We start from the raw sequence: 12,877 nt of genomic DNA on the forward strand, positions 1-12,877 counted from the left end.
ACAATGACCATTGAATAAAAAATAAACGACCTAGATGTGAAATTTCAGAAACTGAAACTCCCTAAGAATTTCAGTAGATCCTAATCATTTTTAAGACTACTACAACTAAAAGGTTTAAGATCACTTACCTCGTTAACTACTAAAATTAAGATTGTTCTTTCCTAGTTCATATAATACTTATTATATTACAAACTGACGTAAAATTTATTACGTCAATCACTAAAATGTAAAGTTTTTATCATTCATACGACACTCATCTTATTTACAAATTAACCTTTACTCACTAAAACGTAGATGACGTGACATACAAACGCATAACCATTCCTAAGAAAATAGAAATACAATTGCCTCTTCCTTTACAAGCCTGAAAAACCAAATTAAACCGATATATACAAAAAATAAAAATAAATCTAAGCTTTAGCCTTTAGTGGCATATGGTGGAACAACAACTAGTGAGAAACACATATGACACAGACAATATTCTGTATTTGAACTTGAGAAATATTAGGTAATTAATAATTCCATCTCACTGCCTCCTCATTTCGATTGGCCCAAGCTAGCCACGTGGAGCTGCGACGTGTAAGTGTTGGAAGCACCTTCATGTAGAGGTGGCTCGTTCAGAAAGGCCGAGTTGCTCCTAGTCCACCTGCCATCACATAATGCACGTGTGATGGAGAAATTAATTACCAATAATTAATTATTATTAATTAATTACCAATATTCGTTTGAATGCAGGGAGATGGACAAATAATTATATTTACCAATTACACATAAAATTAATTAATTATTATTATATTTCATGTGAATAATTGAAATTAATTACCAATAATACTTATAACTTAATGCTTAATTACCATCCACTTTTCTTGATGATTTTCTCCAAGCTCGTTTCCGTTTTCATGTCCTTGAAATCCTCCTTTCTATTTCCGGAAGGCGCGGAGTTCGACCTCTCAAACCTTTTCCCGGCGTCAACAAACGCACTTTCCTGTCATACTCATCTCGATAATTTATATAAGCGACGAATCATATAATAACACATGTCATTTTAATAAACTGAACGGAAACATATCCAAACCTGAACACCATCTGAAATCTCAGAAATGGCTCCGAAGTGTTCTTCCTCTACTTTCTTCTTTTCTCTCCAGTAAGCGTCAATCTCTCCTCTCGTTAATGAAGAGTTCCTCTTGAGTGCCGCTGAAAAACATAAAATTCTTTACACTTCACGTAAGTTGGAGAAATAGGGCAGTGATATTAATTAATTACCTGACTTTGGATCAAGGGCGGGTGATTGCCATCCTGCCATTAGAGAACCCATTTGCTCAAATAATATATATCTTGAACAAAATACGATATGTTGAGACTTGTTTATAAAGAGGTGGTGGTGGGGGGTCTAATCTCTTTACTTGTTCTTATCCAATATCCCCGACCAATTTTTATTTTGGGAAAAAGACTAGAATCCAATAGGCTCATTTCTTGACTTTTAGCCATCTTTGTAGTTGTTGGCTAAGCCTGATCCTCTGAAAATGACATGCTGCACTAACTTTTAGTACATCAATATATAGTCCAGCAGCCCACAGATTTACAGGCAATGTGGTTTTAAGGTTTTATGGTTTATACAATGGTTTTAAGGACGCAGGCAATGTCCCCTGCGTCCTCTCCAGACCAAGCTCACAAAGTGCCTCCTACACCAAATCATGCCCTTTCAGCAAAGTTCACAGGTGTATAGGTAGCTGCCAACACCAAATTCAAATTCGTGAAAAAAAGAAAAGAAAAAAGAAGAAGGGTGGGGTCCAAGAGTGACCACATCATGCACGCCCCTCGCCAATCAGGTGTGGTGCGCCGATCTGATAATCGCTTAAGTGGGTTCATTTTCTTGTTAATTTTGGCTCAAATCAGCCCTGGCCATTGTCGACCCTTTTGAAGTTTAACTCATTGTCAGCCATGCCTTGTTGTCGACCCCTTTTGGTTTTTGGCATGTCGTTGGCCCCTTTTGAAATTTGGATCTTTGTCAACCTTGGCACGTTGTCGGCCGCTTTTGGAGTTTAGCCTGTTGTTAGCCATTTTGAATCTGCATTCACCAGCCGCCACCTGTCGCCATCGCTGGCCGCCCGCCAGCCTCTATCTCCTCCAACAGTCACCACCATCTACAGCCCGTTCCTAGCCTCCACCACCATTGTCATCATTGTTTTGGATTTCTAACTCAAGGTTCCTGAATATTCCACCTTGAGTTTGAGGAGAATGTTAGAATATACTGAAAATATATAATATTTTTTCGTATATTTCATAATTAGGATGATATTAAATATTCTCCATTTATAGGTTGATTGTAATTAAATATTGAGATTGTAATCAAATCAAAGAGATTTGATTACTATACTCGTATTTAGACACTACTCTATAAATATGGACCTTTATAGTGTAGACAAATCAAATTAATGAGCACAATGTAACCTTTAGGGATATTCCGAGTGATGTACATAAGTGTCTAATACCGAACCACCCGTAAGTTCTTTGTGTTCTTTATTTCTCTTGCTTCCGCTCATATTTCTGCATCATCATTATTTTAACATTCACCACGCATAAAGTAGCTGCAAAACACTAAACCACACTTTTAAAGGGATGAAATGAAAATACTTGATCGATAAATAGCATTACTCTATTATCATCATTAGTCTTTTCTAGCTTTGTTCAAAATTTGAGTTTTTTTTTTTTTTTTCCTTTCCTTTCCTTTACTTGTTTTGCCCTTTTAAATTTCTTTTTTATTTCTACTTGGGTTCCCCTCTCTCTCTCTATATATGAGCCCATCAACAGGCCCATAACCAAAACCAATTTAGGGCCCAAATATAGATAGGCTCAATTAGTTAGCGACCAGACCATTGACTGACCGAATGGGATCAACTTGATTTTGGTTTGATTGCAGACTCCTTTGCTCACTACAAAATTCTTCTTAATACCACCAACCCAATTGTAACATTCCCTTTCATAATTGTTTTTCAAATTTGCTAGGCAATTATCCTTTTAAGACAATTACAACTTTATTAAAAGTTTTAACGTCACTTAACTCGTTAGCTACTAAAATTAAAATTGTTTTTTGATAGTTTATATATGAATTGTTCTTTGATAGTTTATATAAGACTTATCATATTACAAACTGACGTGATAAATATCACGTCAATTATTAAAATGTAGACCGAAAATAAGAAAAATGTGACAAATGTTCCAAATGTCTTCCTACCATTCATACGACTTACCGTATAGCGAAAACAAGATATATAATGTGACATGCAAACGCATAACCATTCCCAAGAAAATAGAATTACAATTTCCTCTTCCTTTACAAGCCTGAAAAACCAAATTAAACTGCCATACACACAAAACAAAAATAAAAAAGTAAATCAAAGCTTTAGCCTTTAGTGGCATATATATGACATATAGACAATATTCTTCTGTATTTGAACTTTGAGAAATATTAGGTAATTAATAATTCCATCTCACTGCCTCCTCATTTGGATGGGCCCAAGCTAGCCACGTGGAGCTGCGACGTGTAAGTGTTGGAAGCACCTTCATGTAGAGGCCGGTGGGTCGTTCAGAAAGGCCGAGTTGCTCCTAGTCCACCTGCAATATTCACATAATGCACGTGTGTTATTATTCGTTTGAATGCAGGGAGATGGATACAAATTAAATAATTATATTTACCAATTACACAAACTTAATTAATTTATATTTCATGTGAATAATTAAAATTAATTACCAATAATACTTATAAGTTAAACTAGCTCCATGCTTAATTACCATCCCCTTTTCTTGATGATTTTCTCCGTTTTCATGTCCGGGAAGAAATCCTCCTTTATATTTACGGAAGGCGCGGATTTCGACCTCTCAAACCTTTGCCCGGCGTCCCCAAACGCACTTTCCTGTCATATTCATCGATAATTTATAACGCGACGAATCACACGTAAATACACATGTCATTTTAATAAACTGGACGAACGTCCAAACCTGAACACCATCTGATGAGATCTCAGAAATGGCTTTGAAGTGTTCTTCCTCTGGTTTCTTGTTTGCTCTCCAGTAATTGTCAATCTCTCCTCTCGTTAATGAAGAGTTCCTCTTGAGCGCCTCTGAAAAAATAAAAATGATTCTTTACACAAAAAACATATAATTTAAAAACATTTATTCACGTAAGCTGGAGAATTAGGGCAGTGATGATGATCGATCATATTAATTACCTGCCTTTGGATCAAGGGTGGGTGAGTGCCATCCTGCTATTAGAGAACCCATTTGCTCAAACAATATCTTGAACAAAATATTACACGTCTGGATTATGATACGAGCTAGATATTTGTTGAGACTTGTTTATAAAGTGGTGCATGGCGGTGGGGGGTCTAGTCTCTTCCTTGTTCTTATCCATTCCCGACCAATTTTTATATTGGGAAAAAGACTAGAATCCAATAGGCTCTTGTGGGCTAAGGCTGATCCTCTGAATATGACATGCTGCACCAACTTTTAGTACATCAATATATAGTCTAGCAGCCCACAGATTTACAGTAGCCCACAGATTTACAGGCAATGTGCCACAATGGCTTTAAGGTTTTATGGTTTATACGATGAAAACAAAGGTTTTCATTATTTTTTTTTTGTAAATAATTCTTTTGGGTAAGCTGAAGACAAAGTCAAACTATTATCTATCCGTGGAGGGGGCGCTACTTTACTCGGGTTTGAGGTTTATTAGACGATAGTGAGTACATGAAATGGCCCTATATTAGAGGGTTATGAGATTTTTATATGAATTTTTAATAGGATTAATGACATTTCTTTTAGAACTTGTAATTCTTATATGTATTTTTAAAATTCACATTCTAATTATATGTTTTAAAAATATAATAAACTGATTTAGAATAATTTTTTCCAACCAAATTTTGTTTTTTTTCAGAGTAAAAGTTTATCGAGTAGGCTGGTATTGGGGAGTCACCTTAACGTAGACACGCGTGTCGAGACTTTGGTGCGACAAAAAAGGAGTATGCATGTCAAGATTTTACAGCTACGTTTCTATCTCTTTTCTCTGACTTTTGGTCTAAATTTATATATTTGGAGAAAATAAATTTTACCCCCTGAAAATTTACCTATTTATATTTTTAACTCCAATGTTAAAAAGTGACACTTTACTCTCTCAAACTTTCAAATTGTTGCAATTTGACCATTCTACTTTTTTTTTTTTTTTTTTTTTCACAAAATGCCCCCATCCCAAGTTAAACAAAAAATAAAATAAAATAAAATAAAATTAAGGGGTGACCGGTCTGGGTTGGCTAACTGGGGTGGCTGGCCACCCCTTAATTTTTAATTTTTTAAATTGGGATGGGGGCATTTTGGAAAAAAAAAAATTAAAATAGTCGAATTGCAACAATTTGAAAGTTTGAGGGGGTAAAGTGTCACTTTTTAAATATTGGGGTTAAAAGTGCAAATAGGTGGATAATTTAGTGGGAGTAAAATGTATTTTCCCCTATATTTTTTCTTAATGTAAAATAATGACTATATGGTTGTTGAGTTAAAAATAAAAGGGAAAAGTACACTTTACTCTAGGGGTGGCAATTCGGGTAATCGGATAAACCCGATTAAGACCCGCCAAGACCCGCGACCCGATTACCCAAGACACGAACACAACCCGTTTAGCTAATCGGCTTAACGGGTCTGACACAAAAAAACCCGGGTAACCCGACACGACTCGTTTAACATTACCGGGTAAGATCAGGTAAACACGACCCGACACGACCCATGCGTTAAACAGGTAATCCGACTCGACTCGACCCGACCCGAAAAAAATATGTAGAAAAGCCATTTGAACAACCGACATGCTTCTTTTGTTGAGCATTAGATCTACAAGGAATTAAATAGAATCGAAAATTAAATGAAAAAGAATGTGTAGGAAGGACCAAAATACAGAGAAGCATGGATGTTCTCCACCTTTAGGCATTCTTTCCATCTCCCTTCTCTAAGATTTTAAGTGTTTTTGTTATATTAATGTAAAACAGAATTACTGCAACAATTTTCTTCCTTTTTCTTTAATAAATTCCCCCCTGAAAAAAAAAAAAAAAAAAAAAAAAGGAAAATGTAAAGAACTACAAAGGGGAACATTCACTTTCACTGCAAGCATAATAGCAAGGTAAAGCCGAGAGGGAAAGCCGAGGGAGATAGCCAGATAGAGCTGAGAGGGAAAGCCGAAAGGGAGTGCCGGTCCGCTGAAGAGGGAGAGAGGAGAGAGAGGCGTCGCCGGTTTGGGGTGGGCCGGTGGGGGGGCTAGCGGCTGGCGATTGGTGGGCTCGTGACGCGTGAGGCCGTGAGGGTGAGCGACTGAGCGTCTGAGAGGGAGTACTGGAGTAGTCGTGTTTTAGTGTTTAGTTGTTTAGGAAATTTTGGTTTTAGGGTTTCACTTATTCTTAGTTTCTTACCGGGTTGGGTTGGGTTAGTGGGTTACTTGGGTTGGTTAGTTGGGTTACGCTTGGGGCTTGCCGGCTTGGGGGGGCTTTTTTATTTATTTTTTTAATTTTATTTAAATAAGTTAACGGGTTTGGTGGGTCACGGGCCCGCTAGACCCGTTAACTTAAACGTGTCTAGCGAGTCGACCCGCCAGACACGAATTTATCCGGGTCGTAATCGGGTAGACCCAATTAAAACCCGAACCAGATAAGTATAAATCCATTACCTGCTAACTTCATGTCGTGTTCGTGTCGAGTTCGCGGGTTGTATCCAAATTGCCGGCCCTACTTTACTCCCCCCAAAGTTTGGGGCTATTTTCAATTCGACCTCCAATGTTTCAATTTTGGCAATGTACCCCCCAAACTTTCAAATTTTTGCAATTTGACTAATTGTATCCAATACTTTCCATATTACCCCTAATTTTTTATTTTTTTTTATAAAAAATTTTTAAAAAAAATTCGGGGCGGCTTTTGGCCATCTAGCCATTTTTGCACCTCTAAATTTGTGTTTTTTTTTTTTTTTTAATAATTTTTTTTTAAAATTTTTATAAAAAAATAAAAATTAGGAGCAATATGAGAATTTTGGGTTAACATTGGTCGAATTGCAAAAATTTGAAAGTTTGGGGGGGGGTGTATTGCCAAAATTGAAACTTTAAAGATTGAATTGAAAAACGCCCCAAATTTTAGAGGGTAAAGTGTAATTTTTCCAAAATAAAAATATTTTGGAGTTAAAAAATTGGTATTTAATTTAATATCAGAGGTTGTACAATGCTTAATTAGATTTTTTTTTTTTTTTAAATGATAAGAATATATATATATGTATATATAATTTTAAAGAATGAGTTATAAGTGAAAAGAATATATAAAATAAAATTTGAAGTGATAAGAATAAAATCAATTCAAGAATGAGAAGGGGACTGAAAATTGTCGGTTTTCAGTTTGAGTCCATGACCCACGTCATCATCGAGCAATGGAATTATCTACATAAAGTCACAAATCTGTGCAGCCTTCTATGTCCTCTTATCTCTTTCATCTTCCTTATTATATATATTATTAAATTGACCGACATAGGACTATCTATCCGAGCAGCCGAGCTGGTAGGCTCAACACTCTAGATTATTCGAGGCAGATAAACCCCGTAGCCAGCTCTCTTAATCTGTCTAAATTTTTATAAAATTGAGGTAATCTAATTGTAATGGATTGTCGTCCTAATTTGTCGGTGTTATTTATATATTATATTTGTTGCAAGCTTTATCAACAGAAGGAACGAGAAATATTGACCATAAAAATGTGCAAGTAACATCTTATTTATTTATTAATATTTCCAACAGGTAAAAAAATTGTTTACAAATAATTGAGGAAATAATGTCCAAGTGAAAAAGAACATGCATGGTGGGATGATCAGCTCTACATCAAAGTAAAATCCAACAATTACAAATAATTGTTATATATATATATATATATAGACACACTAGCTAGTTTCCATTAACATCAGTATTGTTAGAAATGGCAGCAGAGGGTTTTCTGAAACTGGTTGGAGCTGGCCTAATCCAACTTTTTCCACTAATTAAGTCCTTAGACAAGAAGGGTGCAGCTTCTTGGATCGTGAGGTTGTGTGACCATTGGACCCTTTTCGATCCAACGGCTCCCGGTCCATAACATTTGTATTCCCCATAGTACGCCGTCCTGTAAGAAAAACGACAACACGTTACATATATTTTGAATATATGTTAATTTTAGAAGAAATTACTCCGATTCAATTTGGAGGAAAAGTCTGTTTACCTCTGTTTGGACGAGTCCCCCCAATCATCCCAACCCTGGGGAAGCACTACACTCGACATATAAGTAAAGGCAAAGACGACCCTAGAATAGGCACCCCATGGCCTTCCGAGGATGGTAGTTTTCAGGCCGGTGATCTTGCAATCCAAGAAGGCGAAGCCGGTGTTCTCCGACGGTGACTCCCTACGTTGGGCAGTGATAGCTCCGGTTCCTTCTGACAGTGAGTGCACGTGACACTTCTGCATAAATATCCAATCACACCCACACTTAATTAAACTACAACACACTAGTCTAACGTGACCATTTATGAAGTAAAACTAATTAATGCAACAAATTCTGCCCAAATCAAAATTGACAATTAGCCACAACTCACATGCAAAGAAGAAAGGCCTCCCGGATTATTTGGTTTGTGGAATCTAATATTTTCTCGTGCATTTATATTTACCAGAATGTATGGAGCTTGAAAATTTGGATTTCTAGGAACGTTGCCATTCTCATGTTTGGGACAAATTAGGAGTCTAGATTTTCAAGTTTGGTTTACTCGTAGAATTGAATTGACTTGGTTCCATTTCAATTAGAATTGAATTGATTGGAATTAAGATACATGTCCCTAAAAAATTAAAAAAAGAAAAAGAAAAAAAAACACATGTCTCAATCCCAACGATCGAGTCGCAACCAGGTAGGCCTAATTAAAATAGAGGGTTATATATGTAAATTGAAATTGGTACCTCGAAGAGAGAAGCAGCATCTCCACAAATAAAGTCAGTTTCTCCTTCTATATAACAACTTCTGTAGTAATGCCTTCCAGTATCATCAAGTAGTGTATCCTGATGAGACAGAATTCTGCAACCATAGAATGCTGCTCTGTCTCCCGACACCCTTAATGCAACAGCTTTGGCTCCCGACCCAAATGTATTCTGCACATCATGCATGTGTACATATAATTATATATCATGGTCCATGAACAAGACCAGAGACAACCATATATGGAGTTCTGAAAAAGAACAAAAGCATGCACACACACACACACACACACACACATATATATATATATATATATATACCTGGATGGTGAGGAATCGTGCAACAAAATCCGAAGCCAACACAGTAAACGTTGGAGATTCATATATCTCCCCGCCCTCCTTCCATGTTATTATCGTCTCACCGGCGCTTGTGCCGCTCAGTGTGATGAAGGGCTTGTCCGCCGGCACAACAATCTTCTCTCTGTAAATTCCAGGCTTCACCCAAATGAATACAAGCTCCGAGTTGTTGGATGGCACGGCATTAATGGCGTCTTGTATTTTCCGGTAGTCTCCCTTGCCGGACTGATCAACTCTAATTAGAAGGGCTGCAGTCATTTGGGTCGGATCCGGGTCTGCTCTAGAAATAGCCATTAGAGCACATAAAGCTACAACAAACAAGTCCGTAAAATATCCCCGCTTCATCATCATATTGCAAAAAACAGTAGTGTATATATCACGTACGTATATATGCAGTTAATTTACTATTTATTCTCCAAAGATATATAGTAATGGATGAAGAAAAGGAATGGAGATGATGTTCTTTTATATGGCGAGCACAAGTGAATGCCAACCAAGATGGGCCGTTTTCTTGCCACGGAAGTATGATCACCTTCAAGTAAGCGTGTGGACGCCATGAGAGAATTAAGAGAGAGAGAGAGACAGAGATTAGATTAAAGTTTACAGACAGGAAATGCGATTTTAAATTAAATTGTAGAAAATGTATTATTTAAAAGTGTGTTTTTTTAAAAATCTTGCTTTGAAAACGTAGAACAATGTGTTTTCAGACGCATGTAATGGGATGAATTTTAAAAACACACGACATTTAAAGACTTAACTGCAATTTTAAGGAGCAAACATTGGAATGCGTTTTCTATTGTACGTTTTAAAATTATTATTTTTTTAATCACAAATAAATTTTAAAATTGCAAATTCAGATAAAACCGTTGTTTGCCCTAACTAGAAGCAGCCGGCGAGAGGGGGAGATTTTGGATTTGTGCTTAAGACAGAAGAAACAACTGTTTGACAAATACGTATAAAGCTTATAGTAAGGTATTTTGTTTGGAGAAGTCTATGGAATAGCTTGAGATACACGAGTATGACACAAGGTTTTTAATTTTAATTTTAATTTTTTTGTTACCGGCTCAGTACGTTAAACAGCGGGGTTGACCACGTGGTTCACGTATCACGTTAACCAGCCAAGGCTGGCTGGCTGGACCCCGCCCGGACACAAGGCACGCCACCTCAAACCCGGATTTATCGTGAGACAAAGTCTTCATAACTAAAATAAAGTAACAATTATTTAGTTAGAATATTTCTGATTCAGGAGAAACAAAATTAAAAGAAAGAACTGAAATAAAATTAATTATTTATTATTTAAAACATATAAATGTAACTTTTAATTTGCTTTTTACGTCAATTTATTTTGTTATTTTTGACAATTTTGACAACACAAGACGAGGTAGTCATCGCTCTAACAAATAACTCAATTGGCTGTGAACTATGCCTCATGAAGCGGATGTTACTAGTTCGAATCCCCTCTCCTCTTTCTCTTGTGTGGACATGTAAAAAAAAAAAAAAGACGAGGTGGTCCTTATTAGAAACTGTTTGATTGTTGGCCCATAGTTCTAGACTTTCAAGGGCCTTTCTATAGAGTACACATTGTCATTGAGTGGGCCTCTTTGTTAATTGGGCCCATAGAGGCAGATCTTTGTTGGAGAAAAATACTAGTAGGATTGATTCTTGGTTATCCAAGCATCTTTCTTTTGAAGGTCGTCTCCAGCTTCTCTCTTCAGTGCTTTATGGCATTCAAGTTTATTGGATTTCCATTTTCATCTTGCCTAAAAAGGTTATAATATTGGTGCTATTGAGCAAAAATTCATTAGGTTTTTAGGGAATGATAAGGCTGATCCACTACAAAAACTTTGTTGTTTAGTTACAGTAGTTTAGTAACGTGTCACTAGGGTTAACACGTTACTAAATGTTAGTAACATATATATAGTAACGTGTCTGGCGTGTTAGGAATTTGGATGTTGCTAAATCCAGTTTAGTAACGTTTTAAGACTGACACGTTACTAAGTAGTAACGTGTCAAAAAACTGACACGTTACAACTTTTTGTAATGTGTCAGTTTTTGACACGTTACTAAGTATTAGTAACGTGTCGAAACTGACACGTTACTATTTAGTAACGTGTCAGTCTTGAAACATTACTAACGTTTAGTAACGTGTCAAAAACTCACACGTTACTATTTCATGCATAAATTTTTTTTTGAAATATCTTTGTACTCCTAAGACGGAAGGGGATTTAGGTATTAATAAGTCTGAAGTTTATCATGAGGCACATTTTCTGATAGCTAATTGGAAGTGTCATATTAGTAAAGTGAGATAAAATTGAGATAAAAGTATGATACTGTATAGCATTACTCCTGTTTTAGAGCATGTGAGAATAACATGCATTACTCCTATCTTAGAGTAAGTAATTTGGTTTGAGGCCTCTCGGCATGACTTTGGCTCTAGAGTTTGAAAGGCAAAACAACCCATTCAGTTAAAGTTTTCGAGTTTAAACCTTGTTTCTGTCATTCATATTTCATTTTCATTAAATATTTTAGGTGTTGAACCCCATTTATGAAAATAGAGTTTGAATCTATACATGAGGATAACATTAAAATATAAATTAAATGATTAAATATATCTATTTCTATTAACTTAAACTTTTAAAATAAATGATAGTTTAATGCAACAAACATTTTCCCATCCTCTTTAGATAGGCTATGTGAGAAGGCCACCCGAACAAACAAAGAGCTCATACGAGCAAAAGGTCTACCCCATGCCAAGCCTCCCCCAAAGAAAAAAGGATTAAAAAAAAAAAAAAGAAAAGAAAAGTAAAATAGGGTCAAAGAGGGCCAAATTTGGCCATATTTTTAAAAGTTTTCGCCCTATTCTTAATTTTTTTGAGTCATACCCATTAAGTTTTTTTTTTTTTTGCCTTTACTTTCAAATGCCCACTTTTTTAACCTTTACGGTAGTCTTTAGTTCATAACAAAACAACCAAAATATTTTTTTAATAAAAAAAATTCTAAACGACTAAAAATAAAATTGGTTGGCCCCTCCCATAATATTTTTTGGTTCCGTCCCTGTCTACTCAAATTGAGAACCTTCTCTGATCACAATCCCCTATTATTGTTTTGCCACACCTCTTTCTGAATAACGATCACCAACAATTTGACCATCACATCTTAAATAGCTTAAATGGAAGCAGGGGCGGAATCAGGATTTTGAGTGTTGGGGGGGGCGATTTTTTTTTTTTTAATTAAAAGGGTAGGCCGGAGAGACTAATTGTGGCTATCCCACCTGAACGTAACCATAATAGTACTTACCAAATATATAGATACATATGGTAAGATATAATTTCATAATAAATCACAAGTCATTTTTGTTAAAATTTTATTATAGTTCTTATTACCACTAACAAGTGAAAGAATGTCAAATAAATTAATGAATCCAAACCCATCAAATATTTAAGTTAATTAACAACAATGAAAGCTAAAAACAAAACTTGTATAATTTTTCTACATCAAAATACAATAAATACTTATTCAAAATCT

General features: G+C 35.8%; 3 protein-coding genes across 3 annotated transcripts; all 3 read right to left on the minus strand.

Annotated features, from left to right (window-relative positions):
- Positions 1-220: 220 nt before the first annotated feature.
- Positions 221-1,420, minus strand: LOC132185872 (uncharacterized). Its single transcript, XM_059599675.1, has 4 exons — positions 1,264-1,420; positions 1,076-1,194; positions 855-985; positions 221-646 (listed from the first exon to the last, which is right to left on the minus strand). The coding sequence occupies exons 1-4, from the start codon at positions 1,313-1,315 to the stop codon at positions 538-540; spliced, it is 411 nt and encodes a 136-aa protein (XP_059455658.1). The 5' UTR covers positions 1,316-1,420; the 3' UTR covers positions 221-537.
- Positions 1,421-3,255: 1,835 nt separating this feature from the next.
- On the minus strand, positions 3,256-4,352 carry LOC132185873 (uncharacterized). The gene is made up of 4 exons (XM_059599676.1): positions 4,230-4,352; positions 4,000-4,121; positions 3,793-3,914; positions 3,256-3,615 (listed from the first exon to the last, which is right to left on the minus strand). Exons 1-4 carry the CDS (start codon positions 4,279-4,281, stop codon positions 3,564-3,566), a joined length of 348 nt encoding a protein of 115 aa, XP_059455659.1. The 5' UTR covers positions 4,282-4,352; the 3' UTR covers positions 3,256-3,563.
- Positions 4,353-7,948: 3,596 nt separating this feature from the next.
- Positions 7,949-9,703, minus strand: LOC132184058 (putative pectinesterase 11). The gene is made up of 4 exons (XM_059597541.1): positions 9,317-9,703; positions 8,981-9,169; positions 8,256-8,491; positions 7,949-8,159 (listed from the first exon to the last, which is right to left on the minus strand). Exons 1-4 carry the CDS (start codon positions 9,701-9,703, stop codon positions 7,949-7,951), a joined length of 1,023 nt encoding a protein of 340 aa, XP_059453524.1.
- Positions 9,704-12,877: the final 3,174 nt, after the last annotated feature.

The sequence above is a fragment of the Corylus avellana genome, chromosome ca6 (genome assembly GCF_901000735.1).
Source record: "Corylus avellana chromosome ca6, CavTom2PMs-1.0".
Taxonomy (NCBI): domain Eukaryota; kingdom Viridiplantae; phylum Streptophyta; class Magnoliopsida; order Fagales; family Betulaceae; genus Corylus; species Corylus avellana.

Excerpts from the sequence above, each read along its gene's own strand:
- LOC132184058 (XM_059597541.1), bottom strand. The coding sequence starts at position 9,703 with ATGATGATGAAGCGGGGATATTTTACGGACTTGTTTGTTGTAGCTTTA. Across the intron at positions 8,492-8,980 it reads ATGCTGCTTCTCTCTTCGAG|AAGTGTCACGTGCACTCACT; the intron begins GTACCAATTTCA and ends ATATTTATGCAG. Across the intron at positions 8,160-8,255 it reads GGGGACTCGTCCAAACAGAG|GACGGCGTACTATGGGGAAT; the intron begins GTAAACAGACTT and ends TTTTTCTTACAG.
- LOC132185873 (XM_059599676.1), bottom strand. The coding sequence starts at position 4,281 with ATGGGTTCTCTAATAGCAGGATGGCACTCACCCACCCTTGATCCAAAG. Across the intron at positions 3,915-3,999 it reads TCTCATCAGATGGTGTTCAG|GAAAGTGCGTTTGGGGACGC; the intron begins GTTTGGACGTTC and ends TGAATATGACAG. Across the intron at positions 3,616-3,792 it reads ATCATCAAGAAAAGGGGATG|GTGGACTAGGAGCAACTCGG; the intron begins GTAATTAAGCAT and ends TGAATATTGCAG.
- LOC132185872 (XM_059599675.1), bottom strand. The coding sequence starts at position 1,315 with ATGGGTTCTCTAATGGCAGGATGGCAATCACCCGCCCTTGATCCAAAG. Across the intron at positions 1,195-1,263 it reads CGCCCTTGATCCAAAGTCAG|CGGCACTCAAGAGGAACTCT; the intron begins GTAATTAATTAA and ends TATGTTTTTCAG. Across the intron at positions 647-854 it reads ATCATCAAGAAAAGTGGATG|GTGGACTAGGAGCAACTCGG; the intron begins GTAATTAAGCAT and ends ATGTGATGGCAG.